Here is a 16,691-nt window from a genome sequence, read left to right as displayed (position 1 = left end):
ATCGTGGTTTTTATACTGAAAGCTTTCCCAAGCAGATGTAAAGCCTGTTCAGGAGCAAGCGAGCTGGAGTTTCACAGCATTGCAGCACTCAGCCCTGGGCCAGGAGCTCTCAACCCCTCTGGCCCTGGCCCCACTTCCAACACTGCTCAGTAACCCTCTACACCAAACCCCACAACACCCAAAGCTCATCCTCTCCATGAATACTGTTGGGGTAAGTTGAACACTGTCAGGAGTGGTTGGTGAACTCTCAGGGAATGAACATAGAACATAGAAAAGTACAGCGCAGATCAGGCCCTTCCGCCCACCATGTTATGCTGAGGATTAATCCTAATGTAAAGTAAAATAAAATAACCTAACCTATGCACCCCTCAATTTACTGCTGTCCATGTGCATGTCCAGCAGTCGCTTAAATGTCCCTAATGACTCTGCTTCCACCATCACCACTGGCAACGCATTCCATGCATTCACAACTCTCTGCAAAAGGAACCTTCCTCTGACGTCTACTGTATACCCTTCTCCTAATATCTTAAAACTATGACCCCTCGTACCAGTCAATCCTGCCCTGGGGAAAAGTCTCTGGCTATTGACTGTATCCATGCTTCTCCTTACCTTGTATACCTCGATTAGGTCACCTCTCTTGCTTCTCTCCAGAGAGAAAAGTCCGAGCTTAGTCAACCTCTCTTTGTAAGACAAGCCCTCCAGTCCAGGCAGCATCCTGGCAAACCTTCTTTGCACCCTCTTCAAAGCCTCTGTATCTTTCCTAGAGTAGGTTGACCAGATATTGACACAATACTCCAAGTGTGGTCTTACCAGGGACTTGTAGAGCTGCAGCAAAACCTCACAGCTCTTAAACTCAATCTCCCTGTTAGTGAAAGCCAAAACACCATATGCTTTCTTAACAACCCTATCCACTTGGGTGGCAACTTTGAGGGATCTATGCACTTGAACACCAAGATCCTTCTCTTCCTCCATGTTGCCAAGTATCCTGTCTTTAATCCAAATTCAGCATTCAAGTTTGACCTTCCAAAATGCATCACTTTGCATTTATCCAGGTTGAACTCCATCTGCCATTTCTCAGCCCAGCTCTGCATCCTGTCTATGTCACGCTGCAGCCTGCAATAGCCCTCGATACTATCAACGGCACCTCCAACCTTTGTGTCATATGTAAATTTACTAATCCACTCCTCAGCCTCCTCATCCAAGTCATTTATAAAAACTACAAAGCGCAGAGGCCCAAGAGTAGAGCCCTGCGGGACACCACTCAACACTGACCTCCAGGCAGAATACTTTCCATCTACAACCACTCTCTGCCTTCTGTCAGCCAACCAATTCTGAATCCAGATAGCCAAATCTTACTGTATCCCATACCTCCTGACTTTATGAATGAGCCTACCATGGGGAACCTTGTGAAATGCCTTGTACACCACACCCACTGCTCGACCTTGGTCGACCTTTCTTGTCACCTCCCCAAAGAACTCAATAAGATTAGTGAGATATGACCTGCCCCCTCAAAGCCATGCTGACTGCCTTTAATCATGTTAGGCTTTTCCAAATAATCATAAATCCTATCCCTTAGAATTCTTTGCAAAACCTTGCTGACCGCAGACATAAGACTGACTGGTCTGTAATTGCCAGGGATTTCCCTACTCCCCTTGTTGAAAAGAGGAACAACATTCACCTCCTTCCAATCCTCCGGTACCACTCCCGTGGAGAGTGAGGAAGCAAAGATCTTCACCAGCAGCTTAGCAACCTCCTTTCTCGCTTCCGGAGCAGCCTGGGATAAATCTGGTCTGACCCTGGGGACTTACAATCTTACTGTTTACCAAAATTTCCAGTACATCAACTTCCTCAATCTTGATCTGTTCAAGCCTGTTTCCCGGCTCCTCAAAGTTCTCATTCAGAACAAGGTCCCTTTCCTTAGTGAAAACTGAAGCAAAAAACTCAATTACTGCTTCCCCTATCTGCTCTTACTGCATGCACAAGTTCCCTATGCTATCCCTGATCGGCTCTACCTTCTCCCTGATCATTCTCTTATTCCTCACATGTGAGTAAAATGCCTTTGGGTTCTCCCTAATCCTTCTTGCCAAGCCTTTTTCGTGCCCCCTCCTGGATCTCCTCAGTCCATTTCTGAGCTCCTTTCTAGCAAGCCTTTAATCCTGTAAAGCTGTGCCTGATCCTTGTTTCCTCCACCTTATGTAAGCTGCCTTCTTCCTTTTGACAAGAAGCTCCTCAGTTCTCATCCTCCAAGGCTCCTTAATCTTACCCCTTCTAACCTGTCTCAGAGGGCCAAATTCATACAACAGTCACAACAACTGCTCCTTAATCGGTCTCCACATATCTGCTGTGCCCTTCCTGTGGAACACTTGCTCCCAGTCTGTATTTCCCAACTCCTGTCTGATAGCGTTATAGTTTCCTTTTGCCCAGTTAAATATCTTCCCTTAGTAACTGTTCTTTTCCCTCTCCAAGGCTATGGTAAATGTGAGGCAGTTGTGGTCACTATCACCAAAGTGTTCTCCCACTGTGAGATCTGACACCTGTCCTGGCTTATTGCTGAACACCAAATCCAAAATGGCCTCTCCCTTGTTGGCCTGTCTACATACTGAGTAAGGAAACCCTCCTGAACACACCTGACAGAAACTCTCCATCCAAGCTATCTGCACTGAGGAGGTTCCAGTCGATATTGGAAAAGTTGAAGTCACCCATAATAACAACCCTGCTACATCTGCATTTTTCCAAAATCTGCCAGCCTATGAGTTCTTCAGTCTCCCTACTGCTATTAGGGGGTCTGTAGAAACCCCAATGAGGTGGCTGCTCCTTTGCTGTTCCTAACCTCCACCCATACTGACTCAGTAGAGAAACGTTCCTTCGTTTCTGTAGCTGTGATGCACTTTCTGATTAGCAATGCTACACCCCCTCCTTTTTTTCCACCCTCGCTGTTCTTTTTAAGTGTTCTAAACCCTGGAACATCTAGCAACCATTCCTGCCCCTGTGAAACCCACATCTCCGTTATGCTACAACATCATAGCCCCAAGTACTGATCCATGCTCCAAGTTCATCACTGTTATTTCTGACACTCCTTGCGTTAAAGCAGACACACTTTAACCGATCCCTTTGTTTCATCACATGAGAAACCTTCCCGGTAGATTCACTACATCCTGTCACTGTCCATCTACAACTAGCCCCCCCCCCCCCAGATATGTAGCTCTGGTTCCCACCCCCTTGCCAAACTAGTTTAAACCCTCCCGAACCACACGAACAAATCTCCCACCCAGGACGTTTGTTCTCCTCCAGTTCAGCTGTGACCCGTCCTTCATATCCAGGTCCCACCTTCCCCAGGAGGCGTCCCAATGGTTTAAGTACCTGAAGCCCTCTCTCCTGCACCAGACTTGCAACCATGTGTTGAGCTGCAGTCGCTACCTATTCCTCACCTCACTGTCTCATTGGCACTGGTAGCATACCCAAGATCACTATTCTACTTGTCCTACTCTTCAGCTTCACACCTAGCTCTCTGTAGTCACTTTTCAGATCCTCCATCCCTTTCCTGGCTATATCGTTGGTGCCAATATGGACCATGATTTCTGGCTTCTGGATTAGTGGTGCTGGAAGAGCACAGCAGTTCAGGCAGCATCCAAGGAGCAGTGAAATCGATGTTTCGGGCAAAAGCCCTTCATCAGGAATAAAGGCAGTGAGCTTGAAGCGTGGAGAGATAAGCTAGAGGAGGGTGGGGGTGGGGAGAAAGTAGCATAGAGTACAATGGGTGAGTGGGGGAGGGGATGAAGGTGATAGGTCAGGGAGGAGATGGTGGAGTGGATAGGTGGAAAAGGAGATAGGCAGGTAGGACAAGTCCGGACAAGTCATGGGGACAGTGCTGAGCTGGAAGTTTGGAACTAGGGTGAGGTGGGGGAAGAGGAAATGAGGAAACTGTTGAAGTCCACATTGATGCCCTGGGGTTGAAGTGTTCCGAGGTGGAAGATGAGGCGTTCTTCCTCCAGGCGTCTGGTGGTGAGGGAGCGGCGGTGAAGGAGGCCCAGGACCTCCATGTCCTCGGCAGAGTGGGAGGGGGAGTTGAAATGTTGGGACACGGGGCGGTGTGATGGATTGGTGCGGGTGTCCTGGAGATGTTCCCTAAAGCGCTCTGCTAGGAGGCGTCCAGTCTCCCCAATGTAGAGGAGACCACATCGGGAGCAACGGATACAATAAATGATATTAGTGGATGTGCAGGTAAAACTTTGATGGATGTGGAAAGCTCCTTTAGGGCCTTGGATAGAGGTGAGGGAGGAGGTGTGGGCACAGGTTTTGCAGTTCCTGCGGTGGCAGGGGAAAGTGCCAGGATGGGAGGGTGGGTCGTAGGGGGGCGTGGACCTGACCAGGTAGTCACGGAGGGAATGGTCTTTGCGGAAGGCGGAAAGGGGTGGGGAGGGAAATATATCCCTGGTGGTGGGGTCTGTTTGGAGGTGGCGGAAATGTTGGCGGATGATTTGGTTTATGCGAAGATTGGTAGGGTGGAAGGTGAGCACCAGGGGCGTTCTGTCCTTGTTACGGTTGGAGGAGAATTCATGCTTTCTGGCTGCTCCCCCTTCCCCTTCAGAGTCCTGCAAACCCGATCAGCGACATCCCGAATCCCAGCACTGGGGAGGCAACAAACCTTCCAAGAGTCCCGTTCCTGACCACAAACTCTCCTGTCAATCTGTCTAACTATTGAGTCCCCTACCACTAGTGCTTTTCTATTCTCCCCCTTCCCTTCTGAGCCTCAGTGCCAGAGACCTGACAACTCTGGCTTCCCCCGGTAGGCCATCCCTACCAGCAGTATCCAAAACGGTATACTTATTGCTGGGGGGAGCGGCCACAGGGGATCCCTGTTCTATCTGTTGGTTCCCTTTCCTACCCCTGACTGTAACCCAGCTGTCCTTATCCTCAGTCTGAGGAGTGACCACCTCCTTGTACATCTTCTCAATTTCTCTCTCAGCCTCCCGGATGATCTGCAGTTCATCCAGCTCCAGTTCCCTAGCTCTGTTTTCGAGGAGCTGGAGTTGGGTGCACTTCCCGCAGATGTGGTCAGCAGAGATGTGTCGTGTCTCTCAGCTGCCGCATTCTGCAGGAGGAGCATGCAAGTGCCCTATCAGCCATACCCTGCTAATCTGAAAGCCCACACAGGACTAAACAAGGAAGAGAAGAAACGGAAAGAAAATGAGAAAACCTGAAAACTACTGAGTTTATAGACCCTTAGTGAGGTTCAAGGGGATGGGTGGGAGGGAAACGCTACTATGTAGGGTCTCTGGTTTAGATCTTGCCCACTTAAAAACTTCCCAGCAGCCCTCGTTTCTCTCCACCCTCTCTCCTCATTGCTCTGTTCAAAACTATTTGTTTTTTTCTCACCTTCCCAGCAGTCCTCTGCTCCTCCCTCGCACCTCTTGATAAATGGAGGCTCCGACCCCTGAGGTAAGTATTTTAAACTGTTATACTCACCTTCCCAGCAGTCCTCTGCTCCTCTCTCACAGTCTCGACAAATGAAGGAGGGGGTGATCGTGGCGGGGCTGGGGGAGGGGTCGATGATTAGTTCTGGGGGTTGAGGGAGCTGTTAGAATTGTCAGGGTGAAGCTGTGCAACTTTGGAGATCAACTGCTCCATTTAAAACCATGCTGACCCGTGAACTGAAGATGACCTTAAGGGCATGTCATTAGTTACTGGGGCGATTGTGGTGTTGTAGTGTTGTTAGAGGACCAATAATCCAAAGACTCCAGTAACGTTCTGGCCACAAAAGTTTGAATCCTACCATAGCAGATAGTGGCATTTCAAGTTTTTTTAAAAATCTGGAATTGAGGGTCCAATGATAACCAATGAGCCATTGTCTTTCCTCAAAATAATTCATCTGATCCACTAATGTTCATTACAGAAGGAAATCTGCCATTCTTACCTGTCTGGCCCAAGCATGACTTCAGACCCACAATAATCTGACTCTTCACCACTCTCTCTGAATGATCTAGCAAACCAGTAAAACATAAAGGAATGGAACTAAAGAGACCACCTGCCTCTGATCGAGGCACAGAAATTGTCAAAAGCAACCCTGCACTGTTCTTCCTTACTAACATCTGGTGGCTGGTGGTAAAATTGGGAGAGCTATCTGAGTGTTTGAGCAACAGCCTAATGTGGTCGATATTCCTGTGCCCCAGATGGTGACAACACCAATCTGCTGACAGGGCAGACCCAGGAGAGGTGACTGAACAGTGGTATACAGTTGGGGAGGATTGTACACCAACACAATCTGCAACTCATGGCTTGCATATCCCCGAGTCTCCCATTACCGTCATGCCAGGGGATTAACCCTGGTTCAATAAAGAGTGCCGACAGCAGCATCAGGTATACCTAAAAACTGAGGTGACAATGTCTATGCGAAACAGCATAAGCAGCAAGTGATAGACTGAGCTGAGGGATTCCACAGCAAGTAATTTGATCTCAGCTCTGCAGTCCTGCCACACCCAATAATAGTGAGCAAGTAAACAGTTCACGGGAGGAAAACACTCCACCAATGTCCACTTCTTCAATGATGGAGGAAGCTCAGCACAAGTGCAAAACATTAGGCTGAACCAGTCCCAGTAATCTTCAGCCTGTAGTACCAAGTAGATAATCCATCTTGGCATCCTCCAGAGACCCCCAACATCACACAAACCAGTCTTCAACCAATTTAATTCACTCCATGGAATGTCCATGAAATGGCTGAATGCACTGAATACTGCAAAGGCTAAGGGCCCTGATGACATTCTGATAATGGTGCTTCAGGACATGCTGCTCCCCTAGCCAAACTGTCCCAACACTGGCATCGACTTGACCATATAAAAAATTGCCCAGGTATGTCCTGCAAACTAAAAGCAGGACCAATCCAACTTGGCCAGTTAGTACGCCATCAGTCTACTCTCGATCATCAGTAAAGCAATGGAAGCTGTCATCGGTGTTATCTAGCAGCACTTCTGAGCAATAACCTGCTCAGTGACGCCCAGTTTGGGTTCCACTGGGGATACCTGAGTTATGACCTCTTAGTTGGCTTGGTTCTAGCAAGGACAAAGGAGCGAAATTCCAGGGGTGAGTTGGGAGTGACGGCCCTGGGCATCAAGACCCTGAAACATCAAGGATCCCAGGCAAAAGGTCAATGGGAATCAGGGACAAAATCCTCTGCTCAAATGGTTGTGGTCCGTCAGCTCCAGAACATCTCTGCAGGAGTTCCTCAGAATACTCTCCTCAGCACAACCACCTGCATCTGCTTCACCCTCTATAAGGACAGATGTGGGGTTGTTCATCAATAAGGCCACAATGTTTGGTACCTCAGATACTGAAACAATTCTTGTCCAAATGCAGCAGGACTTGGAAAATATCTAGGCTTGGGCTGAAAAGTTGCAAGTTAAACTTGCACCACACAAGTATCATTCAGTGATTATCTCCAACAAGAGAGAATCTAATCCTCCCTTGATATTCAGTGGTATTAACATTGCTGAACCCTTCACTTTCAACATTCAGTATGTTACCACTGACCAGAAACTGAACTGGACTAGCCATATAAATTCCATTGCTACAAGAGCAGATCAGGGGTGAGGAATCTTGCAATGAGTAACTCACCACCTGACTTCCCAGAACCTGTCCGTGATCACGGTGTAAGTCAGGAGTGTGATGGAGTAGCCCCCAGTTGCTTGGATGAGTAGAACTCCCAACAACACTCAAGAAGTTTGACAGCATTGGGAGAAAGTGGTCTGCTTGTTTGGCACCACATCCACAAGCGTGCACTCCTTCCATTACCAGTGCAAGGTAGCAGCAGTATTGGCCATCTACAGGATGCACTGCAGCAGCACACTAAGACTCCCAAACCTACAACCAGTGCTATCTAGAAGGACAAGGGCCGCACCACTGTTTACTGATTCCCTTTGAAGCTGCTGATCATCCTTACCTGGAAATCTATTGCTCGTCCTTCATTGTCAAAATGCTGGAACTCCCTCCCCAAGAGCATGTGGATGTTCTTGCATGAAATGGATTGCAGTGGTTCAAGGATTCAGAATCATAGAATCTGTGCAGTGTGGAAACAGACCCTTCGGCCCTACAAGTCCACATCTGCTCCCTGAAGAGTAACCCACCTGATCCATTCACCTACGACTCTACGTTTACCCCTAAATAATACACCTAACCTACACATCTCTGGATGTAGGTTTGCTCGCTGAGCTGGAAGGTTCATTTCCAGATGTTTTGTCACCCTACTAGGTAACATCTTCAGTGGGCCTCTGGGCAAAGCACTGTAGATAATTCCTGCTTCCTATTTGTATGTTTGAGTTTCTTTGGGTTGGTGATGTCATTTCCTGTTCTTTTTCTCGGGGTGGTAGATGGGGTCTAACTTGATGTGTTTATTGATAGAGTTCAGTTTGGAATGCCATGCTTCTAGGAGTTATCGTGCATGTCTCTGTTTGGCTCGTCCTAGGACGGATGCGTTATCCCAGTCGAAGTGGTGTCCTTCCTTATCTGCATGTAAGGATACTCGTGAGAGTGGGTCACGTCGTTTTGTGGCTAGTTGGTGTTCATGTATCCTAGTGGCTAGTTTCCTGGAGACTCTAACAAACAGTTCTGTTAGTCATCCAACCCAAACTTTGGGTCTGTTACGTGGATGACACCTTTGTCATCACTAAACAAAACAAATTAGAGGAAACGTTCAAGACCATCGATAATATCCTTACTGGAATCAAATTCACTAAAGAGGGGGAAAATAACAACAAACTGCCATTCCTCGATGCTGCATTAGAGCGAACAGCCAATGGGGAACTTCAAACCAACATCTACAGGAAGACAACACATACGGACCAAATATTGAATGACAGAAGCAATCACCCCAATATCCACCATCTTAGCTGCATCCGAACATTATTGCCATAACCCACCACACACTGCAGCACAGAGGAACCAAACAGCAGAGGAAAATTACCTATACAGTGTATCCAAAAAGAACGGGTACCCAAAGAACACAGTCTGCAGATTTCTCAGCAACAAATCCAAAAAAGCAGGCAACACGTGTCCAGAAACCTTAGCCACCCCCCCCCCCCCCCCCACTACATCAAAGACATCTCTCACATGACTGCCAGACTACGGAGACCCCTTGGCATCACGGTAACCCATCCACACACTAAAACAGCAGCTAATGAACTTGAAAGGTTCTTATACAGTAAACAAGCAAAACTAATGTTACTTACAAAATACCTTGCAAGGACTGTAACAAACACTACATTGGACAAACAGACAGAAAACTAACCAACTAGCCACAAAAGAACATAACCCACTCTCACTAGTATCCTTACATACGGATGAGGAAGGACACCACTTCGACTGGGACAAGCCAAACAAAGACATGCACGAGAATTCCTAGAATCATGGCATTCTAACCGAAACACTATCAACAAACACATCGAGTTAGACCCCATCTACCACACCCTGCGAAAAAGAACAGGAAATGACATCACCACTGGATATGATGTCACCACTGGAAATGACGTTACCAACCCAAACATATAAATAAAAAGTAGGAATTATCAACAGTGTTTCGCCTGGAGGGTGATGGAACGTCTGGAAATGAACTTTCCTGCTCAGCGAGCAAACTTACATCCAGAAATCTTCTCAACTCACTACACATCCCTGAACACTACGGGCAATTTAGCATGGCCAGTTAACCAAAGCTGCCCATTTTTGGATTGTGGGAGGAAACCGGAGCACGCGGAGGAAACCCATGCAGACGTGGGGAGAATGTGCAAACTCTACACAGACAGCCGCCCGAGGCTAGAATCGAACCTGGATCCCTGGTGTTGTGAGGCAGCAGTGCTAACCACTGAGCCACCCAAAGCAATGGCAAATGCACAACCTGCAAGTGCGAACCCACAAGTTTCAAACCCCAACCATGTGCCTGGTCAGTGTGGGGATTGAATTCATGACTTTGGCGTTATTAGCACCATGCTCTAACCATCTGAGCTAACTGACCCACACAGCTCACCACTGTGAGTGCATACAGGAGTGAGCAGTGAAAACTGGCCCAGCCCAGTGGAGCCCACGCTCCCATGAATGATATTTTAAAAAAAAAGGTCTGACACCTTGTCTCCTCAATTTGTCCAGCATTGGAAGCTTCACATGGTTAAATTGCAAATTAAATGTTGGACACACCCTTTCCCAATAATGACCAGATCTGTGCCTTTATTTGGGGTTTATGGTGTAACGTCCATGATGCATCTGCCTGTAATTGTGTACCTGATCGCGAAGCTTGAGCACTGGAAATCAAGCCTCACTATTCCTGGAGCCATGGCAAGTGTGAAAAAAGTTAACCGAACTCTCCAAAGTTCCCAGACTGACAAACGCAGGTTAACTGGAAACACTGACCAGCATTCTGGTTTCTTGGGAAGTGTGTATTGGCCTTGGGGAGTACAACATGGGTTTACACAAATGAAAAGGATTTAAGGGGTTAATTTATGAGGAGAGATACAAATTAGACGTGTTTTCTCTCAAATTTATACGGTTGAAGGGTCGTCTGATTGAAGTCTTCAAGATAAAAACAGAAAAATGCAGGATAGGTGAAGATAAATATTTCCTCTGGTTGGGCAATTCTAGAACTAAAGGGCACAGTCTGAGAATTAAATCCTGGATGTAGGTTTGCTTACTGAGCTGGAAGGTTCACTTTCAGACGTTTTGTCACCATACCAGGTAACCTCTTCAGTGGGCCTCTGAATGAAGCAGCAGTGGTGTAGCCCACTTTCTATTTATATGTTTGAGTTTCCTTGGGTTGGTGATGTCATTTCCTGTTCTTTTTCTCAGGGGGTGGTAAATGGGATCCAAGTCACTGTGTTTGTTGATAGAGTTCTGGTTGGAATGCCATGCTTCTAGGAATTCTTGTGCATGTCTCTGTTTGGTTTGTCCTTGAACAAACAGCTCTGTCAACCATTCAACCCAAACTTTGGGTCCACTACGTGGATGACACCTTTATCATCACTAAATGAAACAAATTAGAGGAAACCTTCAAGACCATCAATAATACCCTTACTGGAATCAAATTCACTGAAGAGGAGAAAAACAACACCAAACTGCTATTCCTAGATGTCACAGAACAGCGAACAGCCAATGGGGAACTTCAAACCAGCATCTACAGGAAAATAACACATACGGACCAAATACTGAGCTACAGAAGCAAACATCCCAACATCCACAAACAAAGCCGCATTATAGCATTATTTCAACGAGCCACCATACACTGCAGAGCAGAAGAAAATCACCTATACAATGTATTCAAAAAGAACGGGTACCCAATGAACACAGATTTCTCAGCAACAAACCCAAACAAGCAGACAACATGCGTCCAGAAACCCTAGCCACTCTCCCCTTCATCAAAGACATCTCGGAAATGACTGCCAGGCTACTCTGACCCCTTGGCATCATGGTAGCCCAAAAACCCACCAACACACTAAAACAGCAGCCAATGAACTTGAAAAACCCTATACAGACAACAAGCAAAACTAATGTCATTTACAAAATACCATGCAAGGACTGTAACAAACATTACATTGGACAAACAGGCAGAAAACTAGCCACCAGAATACATGAACACCAACTAACCATGGAACCTTTCACTAGTATCCTTACATACAGATAAGGAAGAATGCCACTTCAAATGGGACAACACATCCATCCAAGGGCAGTTCAAATAGAGAGACACACGAGAATTCCTAGAAGCATGGCGTTCCAACCGGAACTCTATCAACAAACACGTTGACTTGGATCCCATTTACTATCCCTGACAAAAAGAACAGGAAATGGCATCACCATAGGAAATGATGTCACCATGGGAAATGATGTCACCAACCCAAGGCAACTCAAACAGATAAATAGAAAGCAGGCTACACCACTGGCGCTTCATTCAGAGGCTCACTGAAGATGTTACCTAGTATGGTGACAAAACGTCTGAAAATGAACCTTCCAGCTCAGCGAGCAAACCTACATCCAGGACCTCAACCTGAGCTTCAGATGTTCTCAAAACTCGCTGATTAGAGCCAGCCTGTTCAGGAGAGATGCTCAGAAGCACTTAAGCGCACTCATGGTGGGAGATATTTGGATCTCTTCTACAAACAGCAGGCATTGCAGGATCAGTTAATTTTAATCTGAGACAGATCTTTATTAAGCAAAGATATTAAGGGATATGGGCCAAAAGGCATATCCATGGAATCCCTACAGTGTGGAAACAGGCCATTCAGCCCAAAGTGTCCACACCAACTCTCCAAAGAGCACCCCACCCAGACCCACCCCCCTGCATTTTCGTTGGCCAACACTATGGATAATTTAGCTTGGCCAATCCACCTAATCTGTGCATCTTTGAACTGTGGGAGGAAACCCACGCAGACACAGAGCACGTGGAAACTCTACACAGACAGTTGTGCAAGGGTGGAATCGAACATGGGTCCCTGGTGCTGTGAGGCAGCAGTGCTAACCACTGAGCCACAGTGCGGGCACAGTGGAGTTCGGCCACAGATGAGCCATGATCCCATTGAATGGTGGACAGACTCGAGGTCTGCTCCTGCTTTTCTGTTCCCATACATATTTAGTCAGCCTACTGAGGCATGTAATGGCACATTTCTAGAGAAGTTGGGACTTGAAAACACAGGCTAGCTGGCTCAGAGGTAGGGACTGCTATATTTGCTCTTCCCAGGCAATCTCTAATCCACATACTAACCAGGCCTCAGTCTTTAAGCTTAGTGTCTAAGATCAGACAAAAGCAGATTTTTACAGGCCAGTATGGCCATTCCTATGTTCCTATGCACTTAATAAGAAAATAACTGTTTATTACGAACAAATTGTCTTCAATCAATGGCAATTAGAAAGTTTGAATTGCTAACTCCAAATTCTCTATAACCTAAACTGTACCCTTTTAAATTCGCCTTTCTCTCTCACACAGACGCATGAGGAACATTAAGATGGAAGTAAATCAGGGAAAACCAGTTTGATAGCACCAGGCCAGACGACAGAATGTTTCTCTTTCCCTTTCAGTTCTCTGCTGATAGGTCAAGGTTATTTGCACACCAGAGTTTTCTTTCAGTTATTGGATAGAATTTGTCCTTTCACTGTCTTTAAAGGCTTTTTATTCATCCCTCAAGAGGGGGATTGCAAGGAAAATTGAGTGGAAGATAGCTTGCTGTTACTGGAAACCTTTTGTACCTTCATATGCAGGAGAGAGAGAGAATGACGTTTTGATGCTTTCTGTTTGCAGGCTACATGGTTCTCACTGCATTGGCCCTATATAAGTCACATGGTCAGGAACCAATCAGAACACTGTTGTCAACCCTTGGCCCTTAATTCTATGGTGGCTGTTTGTACTCTCACTGTTCCAGTAAAACCACAACATGACATGCACCTCGCAACGTGCTCCTACAAACATGATTATTAAAAGTGCAGCCATCTCTTTGCAGTACTCTTGATTTAAATCAATGTCTTCTTTTTATAGTCCACAATCCTAAAAACAAGGGAATTAAAAAGATGTGGTCCTTTTACGCCATAAAATCACACTGTGACTGTCCGTTAGACAGACCAGGCACTAAGTCAATGTATTTGTTTTTCAGATTTCACACCCGTGGACTTGAGTGATTTAAAGAAGAGGGGCATGTCAGATGCTAAAAAGTCTTAAGGGCTCTGTGTTGGCTGGATTTGATCTTTCCTTCAACATCCTCAGGAGCTTCCTTTTGAAGTTTGTTTTCTTTGATCTCTGGCTTGGAGAGGGAATCCAGAGCCCACCCACTTTCTTCCACCAGAATGGATGTCTTGTCAGTTACCTTTAACTGACCTGAGGATGCATGCAGTTGGCATGTGTTTAAAAAAAAAACTTGAGTTTGTAGATGGTGCTAATTTTAACTGATTTATTTTCCATCTGTTTCTTCTCCATTTCTGTCGAGAGCTGTGCTCCATTTGACACGTTATGGCCACAATTCAGACTCGGTGGTGCCCTGAGGAGTAGGAGATGCCCTCAGGTGGCATTGTTTAGAAACCCTTCACACTCTGCACTGATTGTAAGTTTTCTCCATAACTTGTTTGGCATTGATGCCCAGAAAGATTGTGATTGGGTTGGGGGCTGGAGGCTGTGGGACAGGAAATAGCCTAGCGAGTGAAGCAGTATCCTCTGTGACTAAGATTTATTTGTTTAACAATGCCATTGCCGCAGCCAGAGGTTGAGAATGGATTTGATGGAACATTCTGTTTGACTCGCACTGAATGGAGCCAGTTACTAATGTGGGAAAACGAACAGCCCATGTTAAACAGCTGGGCTTAAAGCAGTGAACTGTGTGATGGGATCATAAACTGTTTTCTGCAGACAGACTATAAGTTTGAGTCATTTTAGGTTTGTATTCCAGAGGTTACTTTCAAATGAGTCTTTAACTATTTTTAAAATGAAAAGTGGGGGTAGAGGGCATGTGGGGTGGGGTGGGGGGGGATTTAAGAATAACTTTGTTTTATTTTTTAAATTTTGTATTTTCCACATTCCTGTTTTCTCCACAATATATGATAAACATTGTCAGGTCTGGGTGAGTGAGAATGCAGGCTGGTCTGCAGATTTTATTGTCTGAACTCTGCCTCCCCACTCTCACCTGGTGCGCTTTATGCTCTCCAGTCAATAAAGTGGCAGACCTCGTACTGAATACGACAGGGGAATTTGATTATCCTTTACCCTGGGACCATGAATCTGTCACTCTTTCTGATGGGCGGTTGGCACTTGACTGGTTAGAAACCCAGGATCCCCCCCCAGGAGTCATCCAGCTTTCTAAACAGTGGCTCTCTCTCATTCAGACGGTGCCAGAATCTAAGCTTCCAAATAGATTTGCCCAAGCCTTTCCTTCACCAGCTCCCTTCTGGGCGTGAAAGGGTTAAGCATAGTAACCCTCCCTGTGAGACCGGAATTATTACTGATGTTGGCAACTGATCTAATTGATGGAAAAGTATGTATCAGAGTCAGTACTCCATTACAGTATAGATACATCACATTCGAGAGCTGGAAGGACAGTGTTCATGAGAGGAACTGTACAATTTCATGAACTTCCCGATGCATAAGTGGGGAAGTGTTGTAAATAAAACTTGCCTTCCATTTATGAGTCCAGTGTTTGTGTCTGTTGTTCGATTCCGATTCATGTGAACGGCCCAGGCAACACAGGAAAGGTTTCTTACAAATTCGAAGGCTGGATGTACAGCAAATCGAACGGTGTCAGAAGTTGACAGAAATTACCACAGACGGTTACAACCGGGAAAGTAGGCAGGCATGACACTCTGCCAACCGGATTCCTTCCTCCCATCGACCAACCAAGTTGTCCCCTCTACCTGTGTTCACCACCCCACCCCTCTCCCCATCCAAACCTCCCCCCTTACCCCCCCCCCCCTATCCCCTGGTCCTAAAGAAGAGTTACACCCGAAACATAGACTTCTCCACCTCCTGATGCTGCCTGGCTTGCTGTGCCCTCCCAACCTCCTGCTTGTCTGCCTTGGATTCCAGCATCTGCAGTTTCTTTGTCTCTATTCTATCCGTGTCAGTTGGTAAGTAGCCATGGAGCCTAATCCCACTTTCCAGCTCCTAGTCTACAATCTTAAAAGTTACAGAACTCAAACATAGAACATCGAACAGTCCAGTACAGGAACAGGCCCATCGGCCCACTGTGTTGTGCTGAACATGACGCCAAATTAAACTCATCCCTTCTGCCTGCCCTTGGTCCATATCCCTGCATTCCCTCCTTATTCATGTGTTAATCTAAAAGCCCCTTAAACACCCCTATCGTATCTGCTTCCTCTGCTACCCCTGGCAGCACGTTCCACACTCCCACCACTCTGTGTTAAAAAAGAACTTGCCCGTCTCCTTTGAACTTTCCCCTCTCGCCTTTAGTTCATGCTCCCCTCTGGGGAGAAAGATTCTGACCATAAACCCTTTCTATGGATCCCATAATTTTACAGCCTTCTATTAAGTGTCCCCTCAGCTTCCACTGCTCCAGAGAAAACAACATGAGGTTTTCTAGCCACTCCTTATAGCTCGCACCCTCTAATCCAGGGCAGCATCCTGGGAAACCTCTTCTGCACCCTCTCTAAAACCCTCCACATCCTTCCTGTCATGTGGTGATCAGAATTGAACACAATACTCAAGTGTGGCCTCATCAAAGTCTTATAAAGCTGCAACATGACATCCTGACTCTTGTACTCAATTCCCCGACCAATAAAAGCAAGCGTGGCCTTCTTTACAACAAAGTGGATAGGCAAATTTTAAAAAAAATGTTGAGGGTTTCTGTCTTCCATCACCCACTATCCTCTGGGTGAAATGAATTTGCTCTCCAAGCCGCCTACCTCTTACCCCCCCAGTCTTTGCCACTGGGTACATGCTCCTCAGTAAAGGACCATGAGGCTTTCTCACCCCTTATGTTTCTTTTACGTGTCAGTGAGGTGTCTCATCATCACCTTTATACAGGAGGGCTTATAACCACTGTTTTACAGTCAGGTGGCTAGGGCAATAGTCAAAATAACAGAATCTGTAGGCAATGGTCTCCTCGTCCACGTTCAGTTACTTTCGCGATAGTGGAAGGAGGACGAGAAAAAACCTGGAGACACAGTGGAATGGGTGAGGGTCTGGCAAGGAAAGTGAGCCTCAATAATTTTGAGAACTACCTAATTTTTTT

The 16,691-nt window shown here is 46.3% G+C and overlaps 1 protein-coding gene across 1 annotated transcript in view; it reads left to right on the top strand.

The window, feature by feature from the left end:
* mcrip1 (MAPK regulated corepressor interacting protein 1) overlaps window positions 1-15,128 on the top strand; it is a 29,898-nt gene extending 14,770 nt beyond the window's left edge. The window contains exon 4 of the mRNA XM_072558807.1: window positions 13,611-15,128. Coding sequence (XP_072414908.1) covers window positions 13,611-13,675 — 65 coding nt within the window. The 3' untranslated portion in view covers window positions 13,676-15,128. The remainder of the gene's footprint in view (window positions 1-13,610) is intronic.
* The last annotated feature ends 1,563 nt before the right edge of the window (window positions 15,129-16,691 follow it).

Source organism: Chiloscyllium punctatum, chromosome 39 (genome assembly GCF_047496795.1).
Source record: "Chiloscyllium punctatum isolate Juve2018m chromosome 39, sChiPun1.3, whole genome shotgun sequence".
In the NCBI taxonomy this organism is placed as follows: Eukaryota; Metazoa; Chordata; class Chondrichthyes; order Orectolobiformes; family Hemiscylliidae; genus Chiloscyllium; species Chiloscyllium punctatum.
Note: the sequence above shows the minus strand (reverse complement) of the source record. Positions and strands in the feature narration are given on the sequence as shown.